The sequence below is a fragment of the Macaca mulatta genome, chromosome 6, assembly GCF_049350105.2.
Source record: "Macaca mulatta isolate MMU2019108-1 chromosome 6, T2T-MMU8v2.0, whole genome shotgun sequence".
Classification (NCBI taxonomy): domain Eukaryota; kingdom Metazoa; phylum Chordata; class Mammalia; order Primates; family Cercopithecidae; genus Macaca; species Macaca mulatta.
Window position 1 is genome coordinate 185215679 of NC_133411.1, and position 25152 is coordinate 185240830.

The 25152-nt window shown below is 42.4% G+C and overlaps 1 protein-coding gene across 3 annotated transcripts in view; it reads left to right on the top strand.

Moving 5' to 3' along the window:
- Positions 1-25152, top strand: part of SIMC1 (SUMO interacting motifs containing 1) — a 92464-nt gene that overhangs the window by 33563 nt on the left and 33749 nt on the right. For all 3 annotated transcript variants that reach the window (XR_001445673.3, XM_015141460.3, XM_077937457.1), the window contains exons 2-4: positions 9887-11314; positions 15301-15533; positions 16314-16383. Coding sequence is in view for 2 of the 3 variants with exons in the window: in XM_015141460.3 (XP_014996946.3) it covers positions 9887-11314; positions 15301-15533; positions 16314-16383 (1731 nt within the window). In the remaining variant the exon portion in view is untranslated. The remainder of the gene's footprint in view (positions 1-9886; positions 11315-15300; positions 15534-16313; positions 16384-25152) is intronic.

Sequence of the window (25152 nt, forward strand, 5' to 3'; positions counted from 1 at the left end):
CTGGTGTGCTAAATAAATTTGAAAGGCAGTCTAGGCCACAAGGACTGCAATTCCTGCACGAGACCTGGTGCTGTGTTAGGCTCAGAACCAGGGGATTTGGGGTCCACACAATACAGTGAGACACCAGCTGGGGCAGCCAAGGGAAAGCTTATGTCACCGCTTCCCCAACTTCAGGCAGCACAGCTCACAGCACCAGGAGGAGAGGGAAGAGGAAAGGGGCCAGGCATGGTGGCTCACGCCTGTAATCCCAGCACTTTGGGAGGCCAAGGTGGGCAGATCACCTGAGGTCAGGAGATCGAGACCAGCCTGGCCAACATGGCAAAACCCTGTCTCTACTAAAAATACAAAAATCAGCCAGTCATGGTGGCAGGCACCTGTAATCTAAGCTACTCAGGAGGCTGAGGCCTGAGAATCGTTTGAACCCTGGAGGCGGAGGTTGCAGTGAGCCAAGATCGCACCACTATGCTCCAGCCTGGGTGACAGAGCAAGGCTCTGTCGCAAAAAAAAAAAAAGAGGTGTATGAGTAGATAATTTAAGTAGACCTATATCCAATAAAGAAATTGAATCAATAATTATTAATAACCTTCCAGAACTGGACAGCATTCTGTTAAGTGAAATAAGTTAGGCACAGAAAGACAAATTTTGCATGTCCTCACTGTTTGTGGGAGGTAAAAATTAGGCTTATGGCGATAGTGAGTAGAATGATGGTTACCAGAGGCTAGGAAGGGGAGTAGGGGGTTGGGAGAGAATGGATGGTTATTGGGTACAAAAATATTGTTAGATACAATGAATAAGATCTAGTATTTGATAGCACAACAAGGTGACTACAGTAAGCAATATTTTATTATACATTTCAGAATGACTGAGGGAGTATAATTGGAATGCTCTTGACAAAGAAATGAATTCTTGAGGTGATGGATACTCATTTGCCCTGATGTGATTGTTACACATTATATAATGTCTCAAAATATTTCTGTCTCAAAATGTCTCAGGTACCCCATAAATATATATAATATACAATTATTATATATATTATATTATATATATATGTATCTACTATGTACTTATAAAAAGAAAAAGAAAAAGCAATGGCCAGGCACAGTGGCTCACGCTGGTCATCCCACCACTTTGGGAGACCAAGGCAAGAGGATTCCTTGAGCCCAGGAGTTCAAGACCAGTCTGTAGTGACGTCACGTCTCTATGAAAAAAAAAAAAAGCTGGGCTTGGAGGTACGCACCTGCAGTCCCTGCTACACAGGAGGCTGAGGTCATAGGATCATGCCACTGCACTCCAGCCTGTGTGACATAGCAAGACCCCATCTCAAAAAGCAAAAAGCAAGAATGTCTGTTCTTGGCACTTCTATTCAGAATTATACTGAATGCCTTAGCAATTGTAATAAGGCAAAAAATATATATATACAGATTGGAAAGGAAGTAAGACTTATTTGCAGACAACACATATATAGAAATGTATATAGAAATCCTAGGTTCCAAGATGGCCAAATAGGAACAACTCCAGTCTACAGCCCCCAGCGTAAGCAATGCAAAAGACAGGTGATTTCTGCATTTCCAACTGAGGTACTGGGTTCATCTCACTGGGGCTTGTCGGACAGTGGGTGCAGGACAGTAGGTGCAGCCCACTGAGCGAGAGCCAAAGCAGGGCGAGGCATCGCCTCACCCAGCAAGCACAAGGTGTCAGGGAATTCCATTTCCTAGCCAAGGGAAGCTGTGACAGATGGCACCTGGAAAATCGGGTCACTCCCACCCTAATACTGTGCTTTTCCAATGGTCTTAGCAAACGGCACACCAGGAGATTGTATCCCGCGCCTGGCTCGGAGGGTCCCACGCCCATGGAGCCTCACTCATTGCTAGCACAGCAGTCTGAGATCAAACTGCAAGGTGGCAGCAAGTCTGGGGAGGAGCGCCGGCCATTGCTGAGGCTTGAGTAGGTAAACAAATCAGCCAGGAAACTTGAACTGGGTGGAACCCACCGCAGCTCAAGGAGGCCTGCCTGCCTCTGTAGACTGTACCTCTGAGGGCAGGGCATAGCTGAACAAAAGGTAGCAAAAACTTCTGCAGATTTAAATGTCCCTGTCTGACAACTTTGAAGAGAGTAGTGGTTCTCCCAGAACCGAGTTTGAGATCTGAGAATGGACAGACTGCCTCCTCAAGTGGGTCCCTGACCCCCGAGTAGCCTAACAGTGAGGCACCTCTCAGTAGGGGCCGACTGACACCTCACACGACCAGGTGCCCCTCTGAGATGAAGCTTCCAGAGGAATGATCAGGCAGCAACATTTGCTATTCTGCAATATTTGCTGTTCTGCAACCTCTGCTGGTGATACCTAGACAAACAGGGTGTGGGGTGGACCTCCAGCAAACTCCAACAGACCTGCAGCTAAGGGTCCTGACTGTTAGAAGGAAAACTAACAAACAGGACATCCACATCAAAACCCCATCTGTACGTTACCATCATCAAAGACCAAAGGTAGATAAAACCACAAAGATGGGGAGAAACCAGAGCAGAGAAGCTGAAAATTCTAAAAATCAGAGCGCCTCTTCTCCTCCAAAGGAATGCAGCTCCTTGCCAGCAACAGAACAAAGCTGGACGGAGAATGACTTTGATGAGTTGACAGAAGAAGACTTAAGACGATCAAACTTCTCCAAGCTAAAGGAGGATGTTCGAACCCATCACAAAGAAGCTAAAAACCATGAAAAAAGATTGGATGAATGGCTAACTAGAATAACCAGTGTGGAGAAGTCCTTAAATGACCAGATGGAGCTGTAAACCATGGCACAAGAACTACGTGACGCATGCACAAGCTTCAGTAGCCGATTTGATCAACTGGAAGAAAGGTTATCAGTGATTGAAGATCAAATGAATGAAATGAAGCAAGAAGAGAAGTTTAGAGAAAAAAAGAGTTAAACAAAGCCTCCAAGAAATATGGGACTATGTGAAAAGACCAAATCTACGTCTGATTGGTGTACCTGAAAGTGATGGGGAGAATGGAACCAAGTTGGAAAACACTCTTCAGGGTATTATCCAGGAGAACTTCCCCAACCTAGCAAGGCAGGCCAACATTCAAATTCAGGAAATACAGAGAATGCCACAAAGATACTCCTCGAGAAGAGCAATTCCAAGACACATAATTGTCAGATTTACCAAAGTTGAAATGAAGGAAAAAATGTTAAGGGCAGCCAGAGAGAAAGGTTGGGTTACCCACAAAGGGAAGCCCATCAAACTAACAGCAGATCTCTCAGCAGAAACTCTACAAGGCAGAAGAGAGTGGGGGCCAATATTTGACATTCTTAAAGAAAAGAATTTTCAACCCAGAATTTCATATCCAGCCAAACTAAGCTTCATAAGTGAAGGAGAAATAAAATCTTTTACAGACAAGCAAATGCTGGGAGATTTTGTCACCACCAGGCCTGCCTTACAAGAGCTCCTGAAGGAAGCATTAAACATGGAAAGGAGCAACTGGTACCAGCCACTGCAAAAGCATGCCAAATTGTAAAGACCATCGAGGCTAGGAAGAAACTGCATCAACTAACGAGCAAAATAACCAGCTAACGTCATAATGACAGGATCAAATTCACACATAACAATATTAACCTTAAATGTAAATGGGCTAAATGCACCAGTTAAAAGACACAGACTGGCAAATTGGATAAAGAGTCAAGACCGATCAGTGTGCTGTATTCAGGAGACCCATCTCATGTGCAGAGACACACATAGGCTCAAAATAAAGGGATAGAGGAAGATCTACCAAGCAAATGGAAAGCAAAAGAAAAGCAGGGATTGCAATCCTAGTCTCTGATAAAACAGACTTTGAACCAACAAAGATCAAAAGAGACAAAGAAGGCCATTACATAATGGTAAAGGGATCAATTCAACAAGAAGAGCTAACTATCCTAAATATATATGCACCCAATACAGGAGCACCCAGATTCATAAAGCAAGTCCTTAGAGACCTACAAAGAGACTTAGACTCCCACACAATAATAAGGGGAGACTTAAACACCCCATTGTCAACATTAGACAGATCAACGAGACAGAAAGTTAACATGAATATCCAGGAATTGAACTCAACTCTGCACCAAGCGGACCTAATAGACGTCCACAGAACTCTCCACCCCAAATCAACAGAATATACATTCTTCTCAGCACCACATCGCACTTATTCCAAAATTGACCACATAGTTGAAAGTAAAGCACTTCTCAGCAAATATAAAAGAACAGAAAATATAATAAACTGTCTCTCAGACCACAGTGCAATCAAACTGGAACTCAGGATTAAGAAACTCACTCAAAACCACTCAACTACATGGAAACCAAACAACCTGCTCCTGAATGAGCAGGTTACGTACCCTACTGGGTACCTAACGAAATGAAGGCAGAAATAAAGATGTTCTTTGAAACCAGTGAGAACAAAGACACAACATACCAGAATCTCTGGGACACATTTAAAGCAGTGTGTAGAGGGAAATTTATAGCACTAAATGCCCACAAGAGAAAGCAGGAAAGATCTAAAATTGACACCCTAACATCACAATTAAAAGAACTGGAGAAGCAAGAACAACACATTCAAAAGGTAGCAGAAGGCAAGAAATAACTAAGATCAGAGCAGAACTGAAGGAGATAGAGACACAAAAAACCCTTCAAAAAAATCAATGAATCCAGGAGCTGATTTTTTTAAAAGATCAACAAAATTATAGACTGCTAGCAAGAATAATAAAGAAGAAAAGAGAGAAGATTCAAATAGACGCAATAAAAAATGATAAAGGGGTTATCACCTCTGATCCCACAGAAATGCAAACTACCATCAGAGAATACTCTAAGCACCTCTATGCAAATAAACTAGAAAATCTAGAAGAAATGGATAAATTCCTGGACACATACACCCTTCTAAGACTAAACCAGGAAGAAGTTGAATCCCTGAATAGACCAATAACAGGGTCTGAAATTGAGAAAATAATTAATAGCCTACCAGCCAAAAAAGTCCAGGACCAGATGGATTCACAGCCAAATTCTACCATAGGTACAAGGAGGAGCTGGTACCATTCCTTCTGAAACTATTCCAATCAATAGAAAAAGAGGGAATCCTCCCTAACTCATTTTATGAGGCCGGCATCTTCCTGATACCAAAGCTTGGCAGAGACACAACAAAAAAAGAGAATTTTAGACCAATATCCCTGATGAACATCGATGCAAAAATCCTCAATAAAATACTGGCAAACTGAATCCAGCAGCACATCAAAAAGCTTATCCACCATGATCAAGTGGGTTTCATCCCTGGGATGCAAGGCTTGTTCAACATACGCAGATCAATAAATGTAATCCATCATATAAACAGAACCAAAGACAGAAACCACATGATTATTTCAATAGATGCAGAAAAGGCCTTCGACAAAATTCAACAGCCCGTCATGCTAAAAACTCACAATAAATTAGGTATTGATGAACGTATCTAGAGCTATTTATGACAAACCCACAGCTAATATCATACTGAATGGGCAAAAACGGGAAGCATTCCCTTTGAAAACTGGCAGAAGACAGGGATGCCCTCTCTCACCACTCCTATTCAACGTAGTGTTGGAAGTTCTGGCCAGGACAATCAGGAGAAAGAAATAGAGGAAGTCAAATTGTCCCTATTTGCAGATGACATGATTGTATATTTAGAAAACCCCATCATCTCAGCCCAAAATCTCCTTAAGCTGATAAGCAACTTCAGCAAAGTCTCAGCATACAAAATCAATGTGAAAAAAATCACAGGCATTCCTATACACCAATAACAGACAAACAGAGAGCCAAATCATGAATGAACTCTCATTCACAGTTGCTTCAAAGAGAATAAAATACCTAGGAATCCAACTTACAAGGGATGTGAAGGACCTCTTCATGGAGAACTACAAATCACTGCTCAATGAAATAAAAGACGACACAAGCAAATGGAAGCACATTCCATGCCCATGGATACGAAGAATCAATTGTGAAAATGGCCATACTGCCCAAGGTAATTTATAGATTCAATGCCATCCCCATTAAGCTACCAATGACTTTCTTCACAGAATTGAAAAAAACTAAAGTTCATACGGAACCAAAAAAGAACCTGCATTGCCAAGACAATCCTAGGCAAAAAGAACAAAGCTGGAGGCATCACACTACCTGACTTCAAACTATACTACAAGGCTACAGTAACCAAAACAGCATGGTACTGGTACCAAAACAGAGATATAGACCAATGGAACAGAACAGAGCCCTCAGAAATAATACCACACATCTACAGCCATCTGATCTTTGACAAACCTGACCAAAACAAGAAATGGGAAAAAAGGATTCCCTATTTATTAAATGGTGCTGGGGAAACTGGCTAGCCATATGTAGAAAGCTGAAACTGGATCCTTTCCTTACATCTTATACAAAAATTAACTCAAGATGGGTTAAAGACTTAAATGTTAGACCTAAAACCATAAAAACCCTGGAAGAAAACCTAGGCACTACCATTCAGGACATAGGCATGGGCAAGGACCTCATGTCTAAAACACCAAAAGCAATGGCAACAGAAGCCAAAATTGACAAATGGGATCTAATTAAACTAAAGAGCTTCTGCACATCAAAAGAAACTGCCGTCAGAGTGAACAGGCAACCTACAGAATGGGAGAACATTTTTGCAATCTACTCATCTAACAAAGGGCTAATATCCAGAATCTACAAAGAATTTAAACAAATTTACAAGAAAAAAATCAAACAACCCCATCAAAAAGCAGGTGAAGGATATGAACAGACACTTCTCAAAAGAAGACATTTATGCAGCCAACAGACACATGAAAAAATGCTCATCATCACTGGCTATCAAACGCAAATCAAAATCACAATGAGACACCATCTCACACCAGTCAGAATGGCGATCATTAAAAAGTCAGGAAACAACAGGTGCTGGAGAGGATGTGGAGAAATGGGAACACTTTTACACTGTTGGTGGGACTGTAAACTAGTTCAACCATTGTGGAAGACAGTGTGGTGATTCCTCAAGGATCTAGAACTAGAAATACCATTTGACCCAGCCATCCTATTACTGGGTATATACTCAAAGAATTATAAATCATGCTGTTATAAAGACAATGCACACGTATGTTTACTGTGGCACTTCGCAATAGCAAAGACTTGGAACCAACCCAAATGTCCATCAGTGATAGACTGGATTAAGAAAATGTGGCACATACACACCATGGAATACTATGCAGCCATGAAAAAGGATGAGTTCATGTCCTTTGTAGGGACATGGATGAAGCTGGAAACCATCATTCTCAGCAAACCAAATGCCACATGTTCTCCCTCATAGGTGGGAATTGAAAAATGAGAACACTTGGACACAAGAAGGGGAACATCACACACCAGGGCCTGTTGTGGGGTGGGGAGATGGGGGAGGGATAGCATTAGGAGATATACCATACCTAATGTAAATGATGAGTTAATGGGTGCAGCACACCAGCATGGCACATGTATACATATGTAACAAACCTGCACGTTGTGCACATGTATACTAGAACTTATAATAAAAAAAGTAAAAAAATAAAAGTAAAATGTAAGCAAACACTTAGAAAAATAAAATAAATTGAAAGAATAAAAAAGGAAAAAAAAAAAAGAAATCCTAAGGAATAGATAAAAAAAGTTTACTCAAACTAGTATGTGAACTTAGCAAGGTTGCAGAATACAGTATTGATATATGCAAATCAAGTATATTTATAGTAGTGATGCATAATTGGAAAATGAAGTAAAAATACATTTCTATTTTCAATATCATTAAATTCTTGAGGATAAAGAGAGAGGTTTGCATGGGTTCAGTGGAGACATGGTAGAGGAAGGGGTTAGTTTAACCTGGGAGGAGAAGTCATCTGAAAGGATTTCACACATAATGGTATCTGTGCTGTGTCTTGAAAGACAAAAAACTCCAAACAATCAAAGGGATAATAGTCATTCTAGGTAAAAGGACAAAGGCAGGCCGGGCGCGGTGCCTCAAGCCTGTAATCCCAGCACTTTGGGAGGCGAAGACGGGTGGATCATGAGGTCAGGAGATCGAGACCATCCTGGCTAACACAGTGAAACCCCTTCTCTACTAAAAAATACAAAAAACTAGCTGGGCAAGGTGGTGGGCGCCTGTAGTCCCAGCTACTCGGGAGGCTGAGGCGGGAGAATGGCGTAAACCCGAGAGGCGGAACTTGCAGTGAGCTGAGATCCGGCCACTGCACTCCAGCCTGGGCGACAGAGCGAGACTCCATCTCAAAAAAAAAAGGACAAAAGCAAACATTCCTAGGCCCTAGGTAATCTACCGTACCTAGCCAGTGATGGGTTTTAAATAGTCCAGGCACAGTGTCTCATGCCTGTAATCCCAGCGCTTTGGGAGGCCAAAGCGGGCAGATCACCTGAGGTCAGGAGTTCGAGACCAGCCTGGCCAACATGGTGAAACCCCATCTCTACTAAAAATACAAAAATTAGTCTGGTGTGTTGGCATACACCTGTAATCCCAGCTACTTGGGGGGCTGAGGCAGGAGAATCGCTTGAACCTGGGAGGCAGAGTTTGCAGTGAGCCAAGATTGCACCACTGCTCAGCCTAGGCTGACAGAGCGAGACTCCATCTCAAGAAAAAATTAAATTAAATAAATAAATAAATGGGAGAGACCTGGTGATGTTGCATTTTAGCAGTTGGCTATGGGAGAGGAGTTGAGTTCGGACCTTTGATGGCCTTTCAGCTATTTATGTTCAGTTCTACTAGCCATTGCAAGCCAAGCCACTGAAGGTGGTGATACCATATGGCTGCTTCCTAAGAATGAGGCATTAGGTTTCACCAAGCAATCCCTATTCCAGGATGAGGGAATCCCTATTCCAGGATGCCAGCTTCTCACTTGACCTACCCAGAATTCTGTATTCTGCTTTGGTGCTGTTGACAATGGTGACCATCTATTAAGAGAAATAGCATGGTAGCTGTTGGAGCAGCAATAGTATTGCTAGCCTCAGGGCCCTAAAGTACCAATGGTGATAGTATCCAAGTAAGTGAGAAGACACCTGGAAGATAGAGCAATAGTTTTCTAGGCTTATGGTACAGGGGTTGATTACAATACCTCTGTACTGTATCATTAGGCTTTGTGAATAGCCTGATCAATTTGCCAAGGAATGGAAGTGGATATCCGAAGTTTTCATTAATTTACTTACTTAGAGTTCAGACTTACACTATTGGTGTTATTACCCTTGTTATATTATCTTTCATATCTGTTTCTAGGCTGATTACATATTGAATCAAGTTGTACATTCCTAGGCCCTCACAGGGAAAGAAGTAGACAGATCTGTGTTTGAATGTCTGTCTCTGCTACTTAGCTGTATAATCTTAAGGTAGATAACCCCTCTGAACTCTAGTTTCCCCATCTGTATGATGGATTGATAATGCCTACCTTATCAGGTCGTTGTGAAAATTAAAGAGATGTGAAAATACTCAACATGTTCTTAGCACATAGGTTCTCTTACATTTGTTTCACTTCTTATTTAGCTTTTGTTGTAGGTTATCCTGTGTATTTGACCTTCCAAACAAAGGTTGCTTTTTGCTTTGTGACTCAAGGTTGGAATATCTCCTACTACTCCCCTGTCCTCCTTGGACCAGAAAAAAAAAAATCCCACTATGATCCTAGTCATGTGCCTGTGGCATTTGGAGAATTTAAGAAGGTATAGAAATTGACAGCTTTAGCAATACTATTGCTTATGTTATACAAGATGTGTAACTTATCAGTGAGGTGAAATGGTAAAGTAATGCTTATCCTTAAAAGCTAAGACTTAAGTCATCTCAGATAAAGCTAATACTGCCATCTTGACCTCTTCTCTTCATACAATCCTTCAACAGGACTTCATTGACTTAACTAGAGAGACCAGACCAAGGACAAAAGATCGCAATGGACTGTGTGTGATTGACCTGACAGGAGCTGAGGGAGAAAATAGACCTATTGCCACTCTTGACTTAACTTTAGAACCTGTCACTCCTTCCCAGAAGGAGCCAACCAGTCTTCAGACATGTGCCCGCCTCTCTGGCAAAGGGGCGATGGAAAGGCAGGTGGACAGAAGCTCTCAGCCTACAGCACGGAGAATCATTAACAGTGATCCTGTAGATTTGGACCTAGTGGAAGAAAACACCTTTGTCGGTCCCCCACCCGCTACATCCATCAGTGGAAGCTCTGTTTATCCAACAGAGCCTAATTGTAGCTCAGCCACATTCACAGGTAACCTCAGCTTCTTGGCAGGCCTACAGCTGTCTTCAGATGTTAGCTCCCTCTCCCCAACAAGCAATAATAGTAGCAGCAGCAGCAGCAGCAGCAGCAATCAAAAAGCACCCTTGCCATGCCCACAGCAAGATGTGCCTCGCCCACCACAAGCCTTGCCATGTGCCCTCCAAGCTTTGCCGTGCCCACTGAGAGCCTCACCATGTCCACCACGAGCCTCCTCATGCCCACCACGAGCTTTGTCATGCCCATCACAAACCATGCAGTGCCAACTACCAGCTCTAACTCACCCACCTCAAGAAGTGCCATGCCCTGGGCAGAATATCCCAAGCCCACCTCAAGACTCATTATGGCATCCTCAGCACTCACCAAGCCCACCTCAAGACTCTCTGGGCCTACCTCAAGATGTACCAGGCCCACCTCAAAACATATTACATCCACAAGATGTGGCATACGTGCAAGACATGCCACAGTCACCAGGAGATGTACCACGGTCACCCGGAAACATGCCACCATCACCAGATGTGCCACAGTCATCAGGAGACATGCTAGGGTCACCAGAAGATATGCCACAGTCATCAAGTGATGCTTCACCGTCACCAGATGTACCACCGTCACCAGGGGGCATGCCACACTTACCGGGAGATGTGTTACATTCACCTGGAGACAGGCCACACTCATCAGGGGATGTGACACACTCACCTAGAGACATCCCTCACTTACCAGGAGACAGGCCTGACTCTACCCAGAATGGTGTACAGAACCGTGACATGCCTATGGATATCTCAGCTCTGTCTTCTCCAAGCTGCTCTCCCAGCCCACTGTCTGAAACTCCCTTAGAGAAAGTTCCTTGGCTCTCTGTCATGGAAACCCCAGCCAGAAAAGAAATATCACTGTCAGAGCCTGCCAAACTCAGGTCGGCCCATGTACAAGCACGAACACCACAAGGTGGGTTGTACAACAGACCATGCCTGCATAGACTGAAGTACTTCTTACGACCTCCGGTTCATCACCTCTTCTTTCAGACACTAATACCGGATAAAGACACAAGAGAGGTGAGCTAACATCTTCCCCTAGGGATTGGGTGTCCTTTCCCTAGGCCTAGGAGAAGGTCAGTGTGACTGGAGTCCGTGCATGAGAGGACAGGTCAAATTAATGAAATTTCATTCGTAAATGAAATTTCTTACCTTTCTTCCACTTGTGAAGACCCATTCAGTGTAGAGGCCCAGATCTGGGTTCAAATTTTAGCCCCACACTTAAAAACTGTCACTTTTTTCTTTTTTTCTTTTTTTTTTTTTTTTTTTGAGATGAAGTCTCACTCTGTCTCCCAGGCTAGAGTGCAGTGGCACAATCTTGGCTCACTGCAACCTCCACCTCCCAAGTTCAAGAGATTCTCCTACCTCAGCCTCCCTAGTAGCTGGGACTACAGGCGCATGCTGTCACACCTGGCTAATTTTTTGTATTTTTAGTAGAGACAGGGTTTCATCGTGTTAGCCAGGATGGTCTCGATCTCCTGACCTCATGATCCACCCACCTCAGCCTCCCAAAGTGCGGGGATTACAGGCGTGAGCCACTGCGGCTGGCAGGGCACTTTACCTTCTTGAGCCTTAGCTTTCCTATCTGTAAAACGGAAGTAATAACATACCTCACGGGGTCATACATGTAAAGTGTCAGGGTTTTGGGCTCATCGTAGGCCTTATGTAAATTCTTGTCTTCTAGCTGGATGTGGTGGCAGGCACCTATAATCCCAGCTACTCAGGAGGCTGAGGCAGGAGAATCACTTGAATCTGGGAGGTGGAGGTTGCAGTGAGCTGAGACTGCACCACTGCACTCCAGCCTTGGCCACAGAGCAAGACTCTGTCTCAAAAAAATAAATAAATTTTTATCTTCAACTCCTATGCTTTCCCTTCCTGATGCCCTTATTATAGCTTCCATATCACAGACATAATAATACTCTATCACTTAAGGGCCTCCAAAATTATTACTTGCTGACTTTGGGGGAGGAAACTCAATTTTAAGACATGAGTGGGAATGCTACTTTCCATTGGTCATCATTGATTTATGAGAAGGAAACTAGATGTGTCAGGGAAAATAACTGTGGCTAAGTTCCACAGTATGAAGTGTTTTTTAGTTACGTACATCCCATCCCCATATTAAGAAAACCAGCTTGAAATAGTTCATTGTCAAAAGGTATGCTCTCCTCATTCAAGCAGAGATCCAGGTAGGCAGGAGCCAAGGATTCATACTGATTTGACCTTGGGGAATGATTTTTTTTCTCTTTTTTAAAATTATTACATCTTCTAATATGTTTTATGTCTTCTCCTTCTGAATGCCTCTGCCTGATCATTCTTTTTTTCTTCTTTTTTTTTTTTTTTTTTTTTGAGATGGAGTCTCACCCTGTCACCCAGGCTGGAGTACAGTGGTACAATCTCAGCTTACTACAACCTCCGCCTCCCAGGTTCAAGCGATTATTCTCCTGCCACAGCCTCCCACGTAGCTGGGATTACAGGCACCCGCCACCACTGCCGGCTAATTTTCTGTACTCTTAGTAGAGACAGGGTTTCACCATGTTGGCCAGGCTGGTCTTGAGCTCCTGACCTCAAGTGATCCAGCCACCTCGGCCTCTGAAAGTTCTGGGATTACAGACGTGAGCCACTGCGCCCGGCCCAGACAGCATTTATTATTGTGAATAATTTGATGTATTTCCTTCCCAGTTGCCTTTTTATACATAGGCATTTTACTTATTTTAATAATTGGGATTTTTAATATATACACTTACTATTTTTGTTGTTTATGGGGAGTAGGGGTTGAGAGGATGGCTCTGAAGTTTATGCCACCTGTGTTTGAAACCAGCTTCTGCCATTTGTTGTATGACAAATGCTTACCCTCCAAATCTCAGTTTCTTTATTTATAAAATAGGAATAATAATAGTATGTATTTCCTAAGATTATTGTAAGAACTGGTTGTGGATCAATTAAGTCTTCAGTGCTGGGTATGGTGGCTCATGCCTGTAACCCAAGCATCTTGGGAGGCCATGGTAGGTGGATTGCTTGAGCCCAGGAGTTTGAGACCAGCCTGGACAACATGGTGAAACCCCCTCTATAAAAAATTGAAAAATTAGCTGAACATGGTGGTACACACCTGTGTCCTAGCTACTCTGGAGGCTGAGGCAGGAGAATGGTGTGAATCCGGGAGGCGGAACTTGCAGTGAGCCCAGATCGCGCCACTGCGTTCCAGCCTGGGCGACAGAGTGAGAGTCCATCTCAAATAAATAAATAAATAAATAAAATAATTGTTTAAGGCCGGACACGATGGCTCACACCTGTAATCCCAGCACTTTGGGAAGCCAAGACAGGCTTGATTGCTTGAGCTCACAAGTTCGACACCAGCCTGCGCAACATGGCAAAACTGTCTCTACTAAAAATACAAAGAAAATTAGCCGAGCGTGGTGGCATACACCTATAGTCCCAGCTACTCAGGAGGCTGAGGTGGGAGAACGGCTTGATCCTGGGAGGCAGAGGTTGCAGTGAGCCATGATCATGCCACTGTACTCCAGCCTGGGTGACAGAGCAAGACTATCTCAAAAAAAAAAAAAAAAATTAAGCGTTCAGGCCGGGCGCGGTGGCTCAAGCCTGTAATCCCAGCACTTTGGGAGGCCAAGAAGGGCGGATCACAAGGTCAGGAGATTGAGACCATCCTGGCTGACACGGTGAAACCCCGTCTCTACTAAAAAATACAAAAAACTAGCCGGGCGAGGTGGCGGGCGCCTGTAGTCCCAGCTACTCGGGAGGCTGAGGCAGGAGAATGGCATAAACCCGGGAGGCGGAGCTTGCAGTGAGCTGAGATCCGGCCACTGCACCCCAGCCTGGGCGACAGAGCGAGACTCTGTCTCAAAAAAAAAAAAAAAAAATACAAAAAACTAGCCGGGCGAGGTGGAGGCGCCTGTAGTCCCAGCTACTCGGGAGACTGAGGCAGGAGAATGGCGGGAACCCGGGAGGCGGAGCTTGCAGTGAGCCGAGGTCGCGCCACTGCACTCCAGCCTGGACGACAGAGCGAGACTCTGTCTCAAAAAAAAAAAAAAAAAAAAGTTCAAAATTTATTGTTATTAAATCCTCATATCAATCAAACTTTAAAATTGTTTAATTTTAATTATAAAAGTAATAAGTGTGTATTATGGACAAGTTGAAAAATATGGAAGAGCACATACAGAAAAAATCACCTCTAATTCTACCACCCACATAATAGAAAATCACTTTTCACATATTCTGTCACAGTCTTTATATACATATTTTTTGGGGGAAGAAGCAACTTAATAGTTACTCTTCTCACAAAAAAAAAAAAAATGGAATTCTTCTCCTAACAACAAAATGAATTTAAAACTTCTTTCTTATCTATTTCAGTATCTGATATAGTATCACAGCTATCCCTAAGTCTCTAGTTACCCTCACCCCAAAATCAACCTAGGCTACCTCTTGACCCATTTGTATTTTTCTGTCTATGCTATATTTTAACATAGATGAAATCAAGTTATATGTATAATATTGAATTCTGATTTTTTAACTTTATATAAGCTTTTTCCCATGTCATTAAAAGTTTTTTAGCTAAAGCTCTTGTTTGTCTGGTTGTTTTGAGATGGAGTCTCGCTCTGACACCTAGGCTGGAGTACAGTGGCGCCATCTCAGTTGACTACAGCCTCCACCTTCCAGGTTCAAGGAATTCTCATGTCTCAGCCTTCAAGTAGCTGGGACTACAGACACATGCCACCACGTCTGGTTAATTTTTATATTTTTAGTAGAGACGGGGTTTCACCATGTCGGTCAGGCTGCTCTCGAACTCCTGACCTCAAGCAGTTCACCTGCCTTGGCCTCCCAAAGTGCTGGGATTACAGGTGTGAGCTACTACACCCAGCCTCTTTTTTTTTTCTCATTATGAAATATTTCAAATGCCTGGAAAACGTTGCTGTCTTCAACCTATTCTAGAACCTCTTATTTTTGTATTCTACAGAAATCCCTCCTAATTTCCTTCTTTTTAATCTCTACAGAACAAGGGTCAAAAATTAGAACCCATCCCTCATCGAAGACTAAGAATGGTAGCAAATACCATTGAAGAGAATTTTCCCCTGGGGACTGTGCAGTTTTTGATGGACTTTGTGTCACCCCAGCATTACCCACCAAGAGAAATTGTGGCTCACATCATCCAGAAAATCTTGCTCAGTGGCTCTGAGACTGTGGATGTCCTAAAGGAGGCCTACATGCTTCTCATGAAAATTCAACAGTATGAACCGTAACCTCTGGCTGTTGGTGAATCTTCTAGGGATCTTGGACTCAGGGCATAGCTTTCTCTTGACAGGCTTTTTTAACTTGTTACACAGTGGGTGACTTAGTATATTAGTGTTATTTAAATTGCAAATGATAAGAAACCCAGTCTAAGCAGACCTTAACTACTGGTAAAAGAGAATGTAATGCCTCTTGTTACTAGAAACCTAGGAGTAAGATGTGACTTGATTCAGTATACAAAAATGGTTACCAGGATTCATTTTGCAGCTCTACTTTGGTTCTGTTTTGGGGCTGCGTGTGGTAGCCCTCTCACCCTCAGGCTTTTATGACACTTCCAGTGGGAGAGAGTGTCTGTTTCCTTTACAGTCACCCAAGAGTTCTGAAATTGAGTCTTGCAGGATTTAATTGGCCTAATGAGAGACATGACTATATCTTTGAGCCAATCACTGTGAATTGAGGGGTAGAACAGCATGATTGGCTAAAAAAGTCATATACTTCATTTTGGCGTTCTGGTAGGTAAAACTAGTTGGTTAAGAGTAGTGAAGAGTTGGTTTCTTAAGACAAAATTATAGTACTAAAGCTTTCCAAAAGGGGAGTGGATACTGGGTAGCAAAAAACAATGAAGTTCCACTACTCTCAGATTGACATGGTATAATACCACAGGGTGAGCAAGAGCGTGGAGGATAAGAAGAGGCTTCTTCCTTCTATCACCTTCCAGATCCCATCCCTTCTCCCTCTAAATTCTCCATAATTCTAATTGATTTCACTTGACTTTCAGGCTACATCCAGCCAATGCCAAGACAGTGGAGTGGGACTGGAAACTGCTCACCTACGTCATGGAGGAAGAGGTAACAACAATTACGAGGTTATATCTTCTGTAGGGGAAGTTTTAACTGTAAAGAAAAGTGATACCAGGTGCCATGGCTCATACCTATAATCCCAACATTTTTGGAGGCCGAGGCAGGAGGACAGTTTGAGCCCGGGAGTTCAAGGCCAGCCTGGGCAACAAAGTGAGACCCTGTCTCTACAAAAATAAAAATAAAAAATTAACCAGGCATAGTGACGCATGCCTGTGGTCCCAGCTACATGGAAGCCTGAGGCAAGAGGATTGCTTGAGCCTAGGAGGTCGAGGCCAGTGATCCATGATCACAACACTATTCCAGCCTGGGTGACAGAGCAAGACCCTGTCTGAAAAGAAAAGTGACAGTAAATCTGGTAATAAAGTCTACACCATTATTCCCTCCTGATACTCCCACCCCTGCCAAAAAATTCCTATTGAAATGGTATGTGCTGTCTTCCAATTCAAGATTTAGTATGTTTACTTATCCCTCTCCTTGAGATCCCATTAAAAATAATAGTAAATGAATAGAGAAAGTTATAAATTCATGGCTATAAAAAAGGGGGAAGGATAGTGGATTTGAATGAAGATTAGGGAGACCTACAGAGAATGTAAGAGTAATGACTGATGAAGCTGGGCAGAGAAAGCCATATACATGTAGAGAGGCTACAGCCAAGGAAGGACGAATCTTCCCTTTAGAGCACCAGAGAGGTCTTGGACTCAGAAACACAGTATCTAATAGAGGGCAGGAGTCAGATGTGGGCTGTAATTGGATATTTATTTTGAAAGTTGGTGGATGGAACAGCCAACCTCTTCTGAGGACAGGAGGATCAGTAGCCAGGTTACCCACCTTCAGGCAAAAAGTGAGAGAATTTATTGTCTAAAAAAGTTTAATGAGGCTGGGCACGGTGGCTCATGCCTGTAATCCCAGCACTTTGGGAGGCCAAGGCGGGCAGATCACATGAGGTCGGGAGTTTGAGACCAGCCTGCCCAACATGGAGAAACCCCATCTCTACTAAAAATACAACATGAACTGGGTGTGGTGGCACATGTTTGTAATCCCAGCTACTCAGGAGGCTGAGGCAGGGGAATCGCTTGAACCCGAGAGGTGGAATTTGCAGTGAGCCAAGATAATGCCATTGCACTCCAGCCTGGGCAGCAAGAATGAAACTCCGTCTCAAAAAAAAAAAAAAAAAGTTGAAGGAACCGTCTGTAATAAACAAAGAGCTAGTGCAGAGTTGGTGCTACAGGAAAAAGGTCTTCCACATTCTGACCTTTAAGGATCCCCGAGTTTAATAGCCAACTTTTTGTCTGCTCACCTAAAGCAATTAGCTACAACAAATTACTTTCAACTTAGAATTCTGTACATAGCCAAACTATCAGTTAAGTGTGAGGATAGAATTAAGACATTTCCAGCTATGCAGGAATTTGAGAATATATCCCCACACCCTGTTTCTTAGGAGGTTACTGAGGTAGTGTATCAAAGGCATGAGGAAGTAATCAAAAAAAGCGGGAAGGCATGGGATCCAGGGAACATCAGATTTAATCCAGGAGAATATTGAAGAGATGTCCCAAAATTACGATGAAGAGCGCACCTAGGAAGCAATTAGTCCAGATTGGAGTGAAATAACGGAGGACTTTAAATAGGAACAGTCTGGGAGACATCAGCAAGATGGTAGACTAGGAAGCTCCAGGCCCTTGTTACCCCATGGAGACACTGAATTAACAACCATATACAGGCCAGAATATCACTGTGAGAACTCTAGAGCCGAATTAAGAAGCTTCAGTGCCCAGGCCAATGCCTAACCCAGAGCATAGTCTATCAAAAGTGCTAGGAAAGTTTGTGGCATTTTACATGCCCATGTGCCTCTCCCTGCCTGGCAAAGCATGGTTCAACCAGGAGAAAACCTCCCATACCTTGGCTCTTCCCTTGGGCCAGAAACAAAAGAGTGGACCATGCATACAATGTACTGACTTGTATGGGGGCTGCCTGGCCGCCCACCTCGGCCTCCCAAAGTGCTGGGATTACAGGCATGAGCCACCGTGCCTTTCCTGGAGTGGGAGACTGAGGTGGGAGTATCACCTGAGGTCGGGAGTTCTAGGCCAGCTCAGCCAACATGGTGAAACCCTGTCTGTACTAAAAATACAAACATTAGCTGGGTGTGGTGGTGCATGCCTGCAGTCTCAGCTACTCAGGCACAAAAATTGCTTGAACCCAGAAGGTGGAGGTTGCAGTGAGCCAAAATCATGCCACTGCACTCTAGCCTAGGCAACAGAGCAAGACTCTGTCTCAAAAAATAAAATAAGTTATGGGTATACAGTATATAAATATCTAACTTAAGACATTGATAACATAAATTGGGGTGGAGTAGTAAAGAAGTAGAGGTTTTTGTATGCAACAAAGTTGTTAAACTAGATTGTTACAACTTTAAGATACGTTATGTAATCTCTTTTTTTTTTTTTTTTTTGAGACAGAGTCTCGCTCTGCCGCCCAGGCTGGAGTGCAGTGGCGTGATCTTGGCTCACTGCAAGCTCCGCCTCCCGGGTTCACGCCATTCTCCTGCCTCAGCCTCCCGAGTAGCTGGGACTACAGGCGCCCGCCACCTCGCCTGGCTAGTTTTTTTGTATTTTTTAGTAGAGACGGGGTTTCACTGTGTCAGCCAGGATGGTCTCGATCTCCTGACCTCGTGATCCGCCCGTCTCAGCCTCCCAAAGTGCTGGGATTACAGGCTTGAGCCACCGCGCCCGGCCAACGTTATGTAATCTCAATGGTAACTTCAAGTAAGATATCTATAGAATATACCCAAAAGGAAATGAGAAAGAAATCAAAACATGTCACTACAAAAAAAATCAATGAAAAATGAAGGAAGGCAGTAACAAAGGAAAGGAGGCCTGAAAAGGCTACAAGACATATAGGAAATAATTAATATGGCAATAGTAAGTTCTTCCCTATCAGTAATTATTTTAAATGCAAATAGATTAAAGTCCCCAACTAAAAGACAGAGATAACTGAATGGACTAAAAACCAGGATCCAACTATATGCCATCTACAAGAGTCTCACTTTATGTTTTCAAATACCAAACTCTTGTCGCCAGGTGCAATGGCTCATGCCTGTAATTCCAGTACTTTGGGAGACCAATGTAGAAGGATTGCTTGAAGTCAGGAGTTCAAGACCAGCCTAGACAACATAGAAAGACTCTGTCTCTAAAAAAAATTGTTTTTAATTAGTACGCATGGTAGCACACACCTATTGTCCCAGCTACTGTGGAGGCTGAGGTGGGAGGATCCCGTGAGCCCAGGAGTTCTAGGCTGCAGTAGGTTATCATAGTGCCACTACACTCCAGTTGGGTGACAGAGCAAGACCCTGTCTCTAAAAAACAAAAGAAAGAAAGACTTGCTGAAAATGAAAGGATGAGAAAAGATATTCCTCACAAATGGTAACCCAAAGAGAGCAAGGGTGGCTATACTAATAGATGACAAAAAGACTTTAAGTCAAAAACTGTTACAAGTGGCAAAGAAGGACATTATATAATAAAAGGGTCAGTTCACCAAGGAGGTATAAAAATTACAAATATATATGCACTGAACATCAGACCTCCTAAATCTATAAAGCAAACACTGACAGAATTGAAAGAAGAAATAGACAACACAATAATAGTAGGAGATTCAATACCCCACTTTCGATAATGGATAAAATAACCAGACAGAAAATCAATAAGAAAACAGAGGACTTGAACAATACTATAAGCCATTTCAGCATAGACATATACAAAACATTCCACCCAAAAACAGCAGAACACACATTCTTCTCAAGTGTACATGGAATTTTCTCCAGATAGACCACAGGTTGGGCCACAAAACAAGACTTAAACAAAATATAAAAACATTGACATTACACCAAGTATCTTCCAATCACAGTGGGATGAAACTAGAAGTCAACAGCAGAATGAAATCTGGAAAACACACAAATATATGACAACTAAACAACACACAACAGTGGTTCAGAGAAAAAAAAAAAATCTCATGGGAAATTTTAAAATACCTTGAGACAAATTAAAATGGAAATACGACATACAAAAACATGGATGCAGCAAAAGCAGCACTAAGAAGTTACAGATGTAAATAAATGCTTACGTTAAAAAAGAAGATCTCAAACCAACAACCTGACTATATCTAAAGTAGGAAAAGAAGAAACTGAACCCAAAGTTAGCAGAGGGAGGTAATAGTAAAGATTAGAGCAGAGATAAATGGAGAATAGGGAAAAAAAATGAACAACACTAAGATATGAGGTTTTTAAACATTTCATTTGTTTTGAGGCAGGGTCTCACTCTGTCACTCAGGCTGGAGCTCAGTAGCACAATTATAGCTTACTGAAACCTTGAACTCCTGGGCTCAAGCCATCCTCCAGCCTCAGCCTCTCAAGTAGCTGGGACAACAAGCATGCATCACCATACTCAGCTAATTTTTTTATTATTTTTTGTAGAGGTGGGAATCTAGCTAAGTTGCCCAGGCTGGTCTTGAACTCTTGGCCTCAAGTGATCCTCCCACCTTTGCCTCACAGAGTACTAGGATTACAGGCATGAACCACTGCACCCAGCCACAGAGTTGGGTTTTTGAAAAGATCAAAACTGACAAACTCTTAACTAGATTAAAAAAGAGAGAAGATTCAAATTACTAAAATCAGTATTGATAGCTCAGTGATAGAATTTTAAAAAATTAGTAAAATCTGAAATGAAAGAGGGGGCATTACAACCAGTGCCACAGAAATAAAAAGGATTATAAGAGAATACTGCCAACAATTATACTCCCAATAAACTGGATAACCTAGAATAAATGGAGTAATTCCTGGAAACCTACCAAGATTGGCTCATGAAAAACTAAAAAATCTGAACAGAACAATAACGAGTAAGGAGCCAGTAATCAAAAACCTTTCAGCAAAAAAGCCTGCAACAAGGTGGCTTCACTAGTAAATTTGGCCAAACATTTAAATAAAAACACCAATCCTCCTCAGAGTTTTCCAAAAAATGGAAGGAGGATTTTATTTCAGCTTATTCTATAAGGCCAGCATTACCCTGTGATATGGTTTGGCTGGGTACCCACCCAAATGTCATCTTGAATTGTAGATCCCATAATTCCCACGTGTCATGGAAGGGACCCGGTGCGGGGTAATTGAATCATGGGGGCGGGTTTTCCTGTTCTGTTCTCATAATAGTGAATAAATCTCATGAGATCTAATGGTTTTATAAAGGGGAGTTTCCCTACACAAACTCACCTACTGCCATATAAGATGTAACTTTGCTCCTCATTCGCCTTCTGCCATGATTGTGAGGCCTTCCCAGTCATGTGGAACTGTAGGTCAACTAAACCTCTTGCCTTTATAAATTACCCAGTCTAGGGTATGTCTTTATTAGTAGCATGATACACCCTGATATCAAAGCCAGACCAAAAAAACTACAAGCAGCTGGGCGCAGTGACTCATGCCTGCAATCCCAGCACTTTGGGAGGCCAAGGTGTTCGGATTGCTTGAGGCCAGGAGTTCAAGACCAGTATGGCCAACATGGCGAAACCCCATCTCTGCTAAAGATAACAAAAATTAACCGAGTATGGTGGCATGCACCTGAAATCCCAACTACTGGGGAGGCTGAGGCAGGAGAATCGCCTGAACCCGGGAGGCAGGGGTTGCAGTGAGCTGAGATGGTGCCACTGCACTCCACCCTGGGTGATAGAGTAAGACTCTGTCTCAAAAAAAAAAAAAAAAAAAAAGGGAAAGGAAAAAACTACAATAAAACTGCCAACCAATGTACCTGATAAATGTTGATGAAGAAACCCTCAACAAAATACTAACAAACTAAAATTCAACAGCACATTAAAAGGATATGCAGTCATCCCTTGGTTGACTACATGGGGGGACTGGTTCCAGAACCTCCCTTGGATACCAAAATTTGCAGATGTTTAAATCCTGTATAACCTATACACATCCTCTTACATACTTCAAATCATCTGTAGATTACTTATGATACCTAATACAATGTAAATTACATGTAAATAGTTGTTATAGTGCATTGTTTAAGGAATGATGACAAGAAAAAGCATTTGTACATATTCAGTATAGATGTAAATTTTTTTCAAATATTTTCAAATCTTAATTGGGTGAATCCATGGATGCAGAACCCACAGATACAGAGAGCCAACTGTACACCATGAACATATGGGATTTATTCCTGGATGGTTTAACATATGAAAATAAATGTGATACACCATATTACAGAATGAAGGAGAAAAAACACACGATCACCTCAATTAATGCAGAAAACACATTTGACAAAATTCAACACCCTTTCTCGATAAAGACGCTCAAACTAGGAATAGAAGAAAACTACCTCAACATAATAAAGGCCATTTGTGAAAAGCCCACAGTTGGCATCATACTGAATGGTGAAAGACTGAAAGATTTTCCTCTAAAATCAGACATGCCTACTCTTGCCACTTCTATTCAACATAGTACTTCAAGTCCTAGACAGAGCAGTTAGTCAAGGGAAAGAAATAAAAGGCATCCAAATTAGAAAGGGAGAAGTAAAATATCTCTGTTCACAGGTGACATGATCTTATGTGTAGAATATCCTAAAATTTCACCAAAAAAAAAAAACTAGAAATAATAAGTGAATTCAGCAAAACAGTAGTATATAAAACCAGCTCACAAAACTCAGTTGCATTTTTGTTAAACCAACAATGAAAAATCTGAAAAGGAAATAACACAATTTCATTTACAGTATCATCAAAAAGAATAAAATACTTAGCCATAAACCTAACCAAGGAGGTTAAAGATTTGTACACTGAGAACTACAAAAAGTTGAAAGAAATTAGACACCAATAAATGGTAAGGCTTCCTGTATTCATGGAGTGAAAGACTTAATATGGTTAAGATGTCAGTACTGGCTGGGCGCGGTGGCTCAAGCCTGTAATCCCAGCACATTGGGAGGCCGAGACGGGCGGATCACGAGGTCAGGAGATCAAGACCATCCTGGCTAACAGGGTGAAACCCCGTCTCTACCAAAAAAAGACGAAAAACTAGCCGGGCGAGGTGGCGGGCGCCTGTAGTCCCAGCTACCCAGGAGGCTGAGGCAGGAGAATGGCGGGAACCCGGGAGGCGGAGCTTGCAGTGAGCTGAGATCTGGCCACTGCACTCCAGCCTTGGCGACAGAGCGAGACTCCATCTCAAAAAACAAAAAAAAAAAAACAAAAAAAGATGTCAGTACTACCCAAAGTGATCTACAGGTTCAACACAATTCCCATCAAAATCCCAACAGCAGTTTTTTGTGTGTGTATGTGTAGAAATAGAAAATTCCATCCTAAAATTCATGTTGAATCCCAAGGGACATGAACTTTTAGTCTTTCAGAAGTTGGTGTCTTTAGCCGAGCATGATGTTGGGCACCTGTAATCTCAGCTACTCAGGAGGCTGAGGCCAGAGAATTGCTTGAACTCGGGAGGCAGAGGTTGCAGTGAGCTGAGATCTTGCCTTTGCATTCCAGTGTGGGTGACAGAGTGAGACTCTGTCTTTTTTTAAAAAAAAAAAAAAAAAAAGTTGATATCTTGCAAAGGACACCCAACAGCCAAAGCAATCTTTTTTTTTTTTTTTTTTTTTTTTGTGACAGAGTTTAGCTCTTATTGCCCAGGCTACAGTGCGATGGCGCTATCTCAGCTCACTGCAACCTCCGCCTCCCGGGTTTAAGCGATTCTCCTGCCTCAGTCTCCCGAGTAGCTGGGATTGCAGGCATGTGCCACCATGCCTGGCTAATTTTGTATTTTTAACAGAGACGGGTTTCTCCATGTTGGTCAGACTGGTCTTGAACTCCCAACCTCAGGGGATCTGCCCACCTCGGCCTCCCAAGGTGCTGGGATTACAGGCATGAGCCACCATGCCTGGCCAGTCAAAGCAATCTTGAAATGAAAAGAACAAAGTTGGAGTTCTCACACTTCTTGACTGTAAAACATAAAGCTACAGTAATCAAAGCAGTGTGGTACAAGAAAAAAGATAGATATATGGGATAGAGAGCCCAGAAATAAACCTTTGGTACATGGTCAAGTGACCTTCATTAAGGGTGCCAAGACTACTCAGTGGTGAAAAGACAGTCTCTGAATGTCATAGGAAAACGTGGATATCCACTTGTAAAAGAATGAAATTGGACTCTGAACATATAAAAATTAACTTAAAATGCATTAAAGACCTGAATATAAGACCCAAATCTATAAAATTCATTGAAGAAAGCATGGGGCAAAGCTTCATGACATTGGATTTGGCAATTGATTTCTTGAATATGATACCAAAAACACAGGCAGCAAAACCAAAAATAGACAAATAGTACTACATCAAACTTCAGAACTTCTATGCGTCAACAGAGTAAGCAATAAAAATAGAAAATACAAAAATAGAGTGAAAAGGCAGCCTATGGGATGAGAGAAAATATGTATTAATCATTTATCTGATGAGAGTTAATATCCAGAATATATAAAAAAACGACAGCAACTCGACAACAAATGAATAACCCAATTTCAAAATGGGCAGAGGACTTACATAGACATTTCTCCTAAGATGATATAGAAATGGCCAACAAACTTGTGAAAAGATACTCAATATAACTAGTCATTAGAGGTATACAAATCAAAACCACAATGCAATGTCACCTCATACCCATTAGAATGGCCACTATTTTTTAAAAAACAAAAAATAAGGGCCGGGCGCGGTGGCTCACGCCTGTAATCCCAGCACTTTGGGAGGC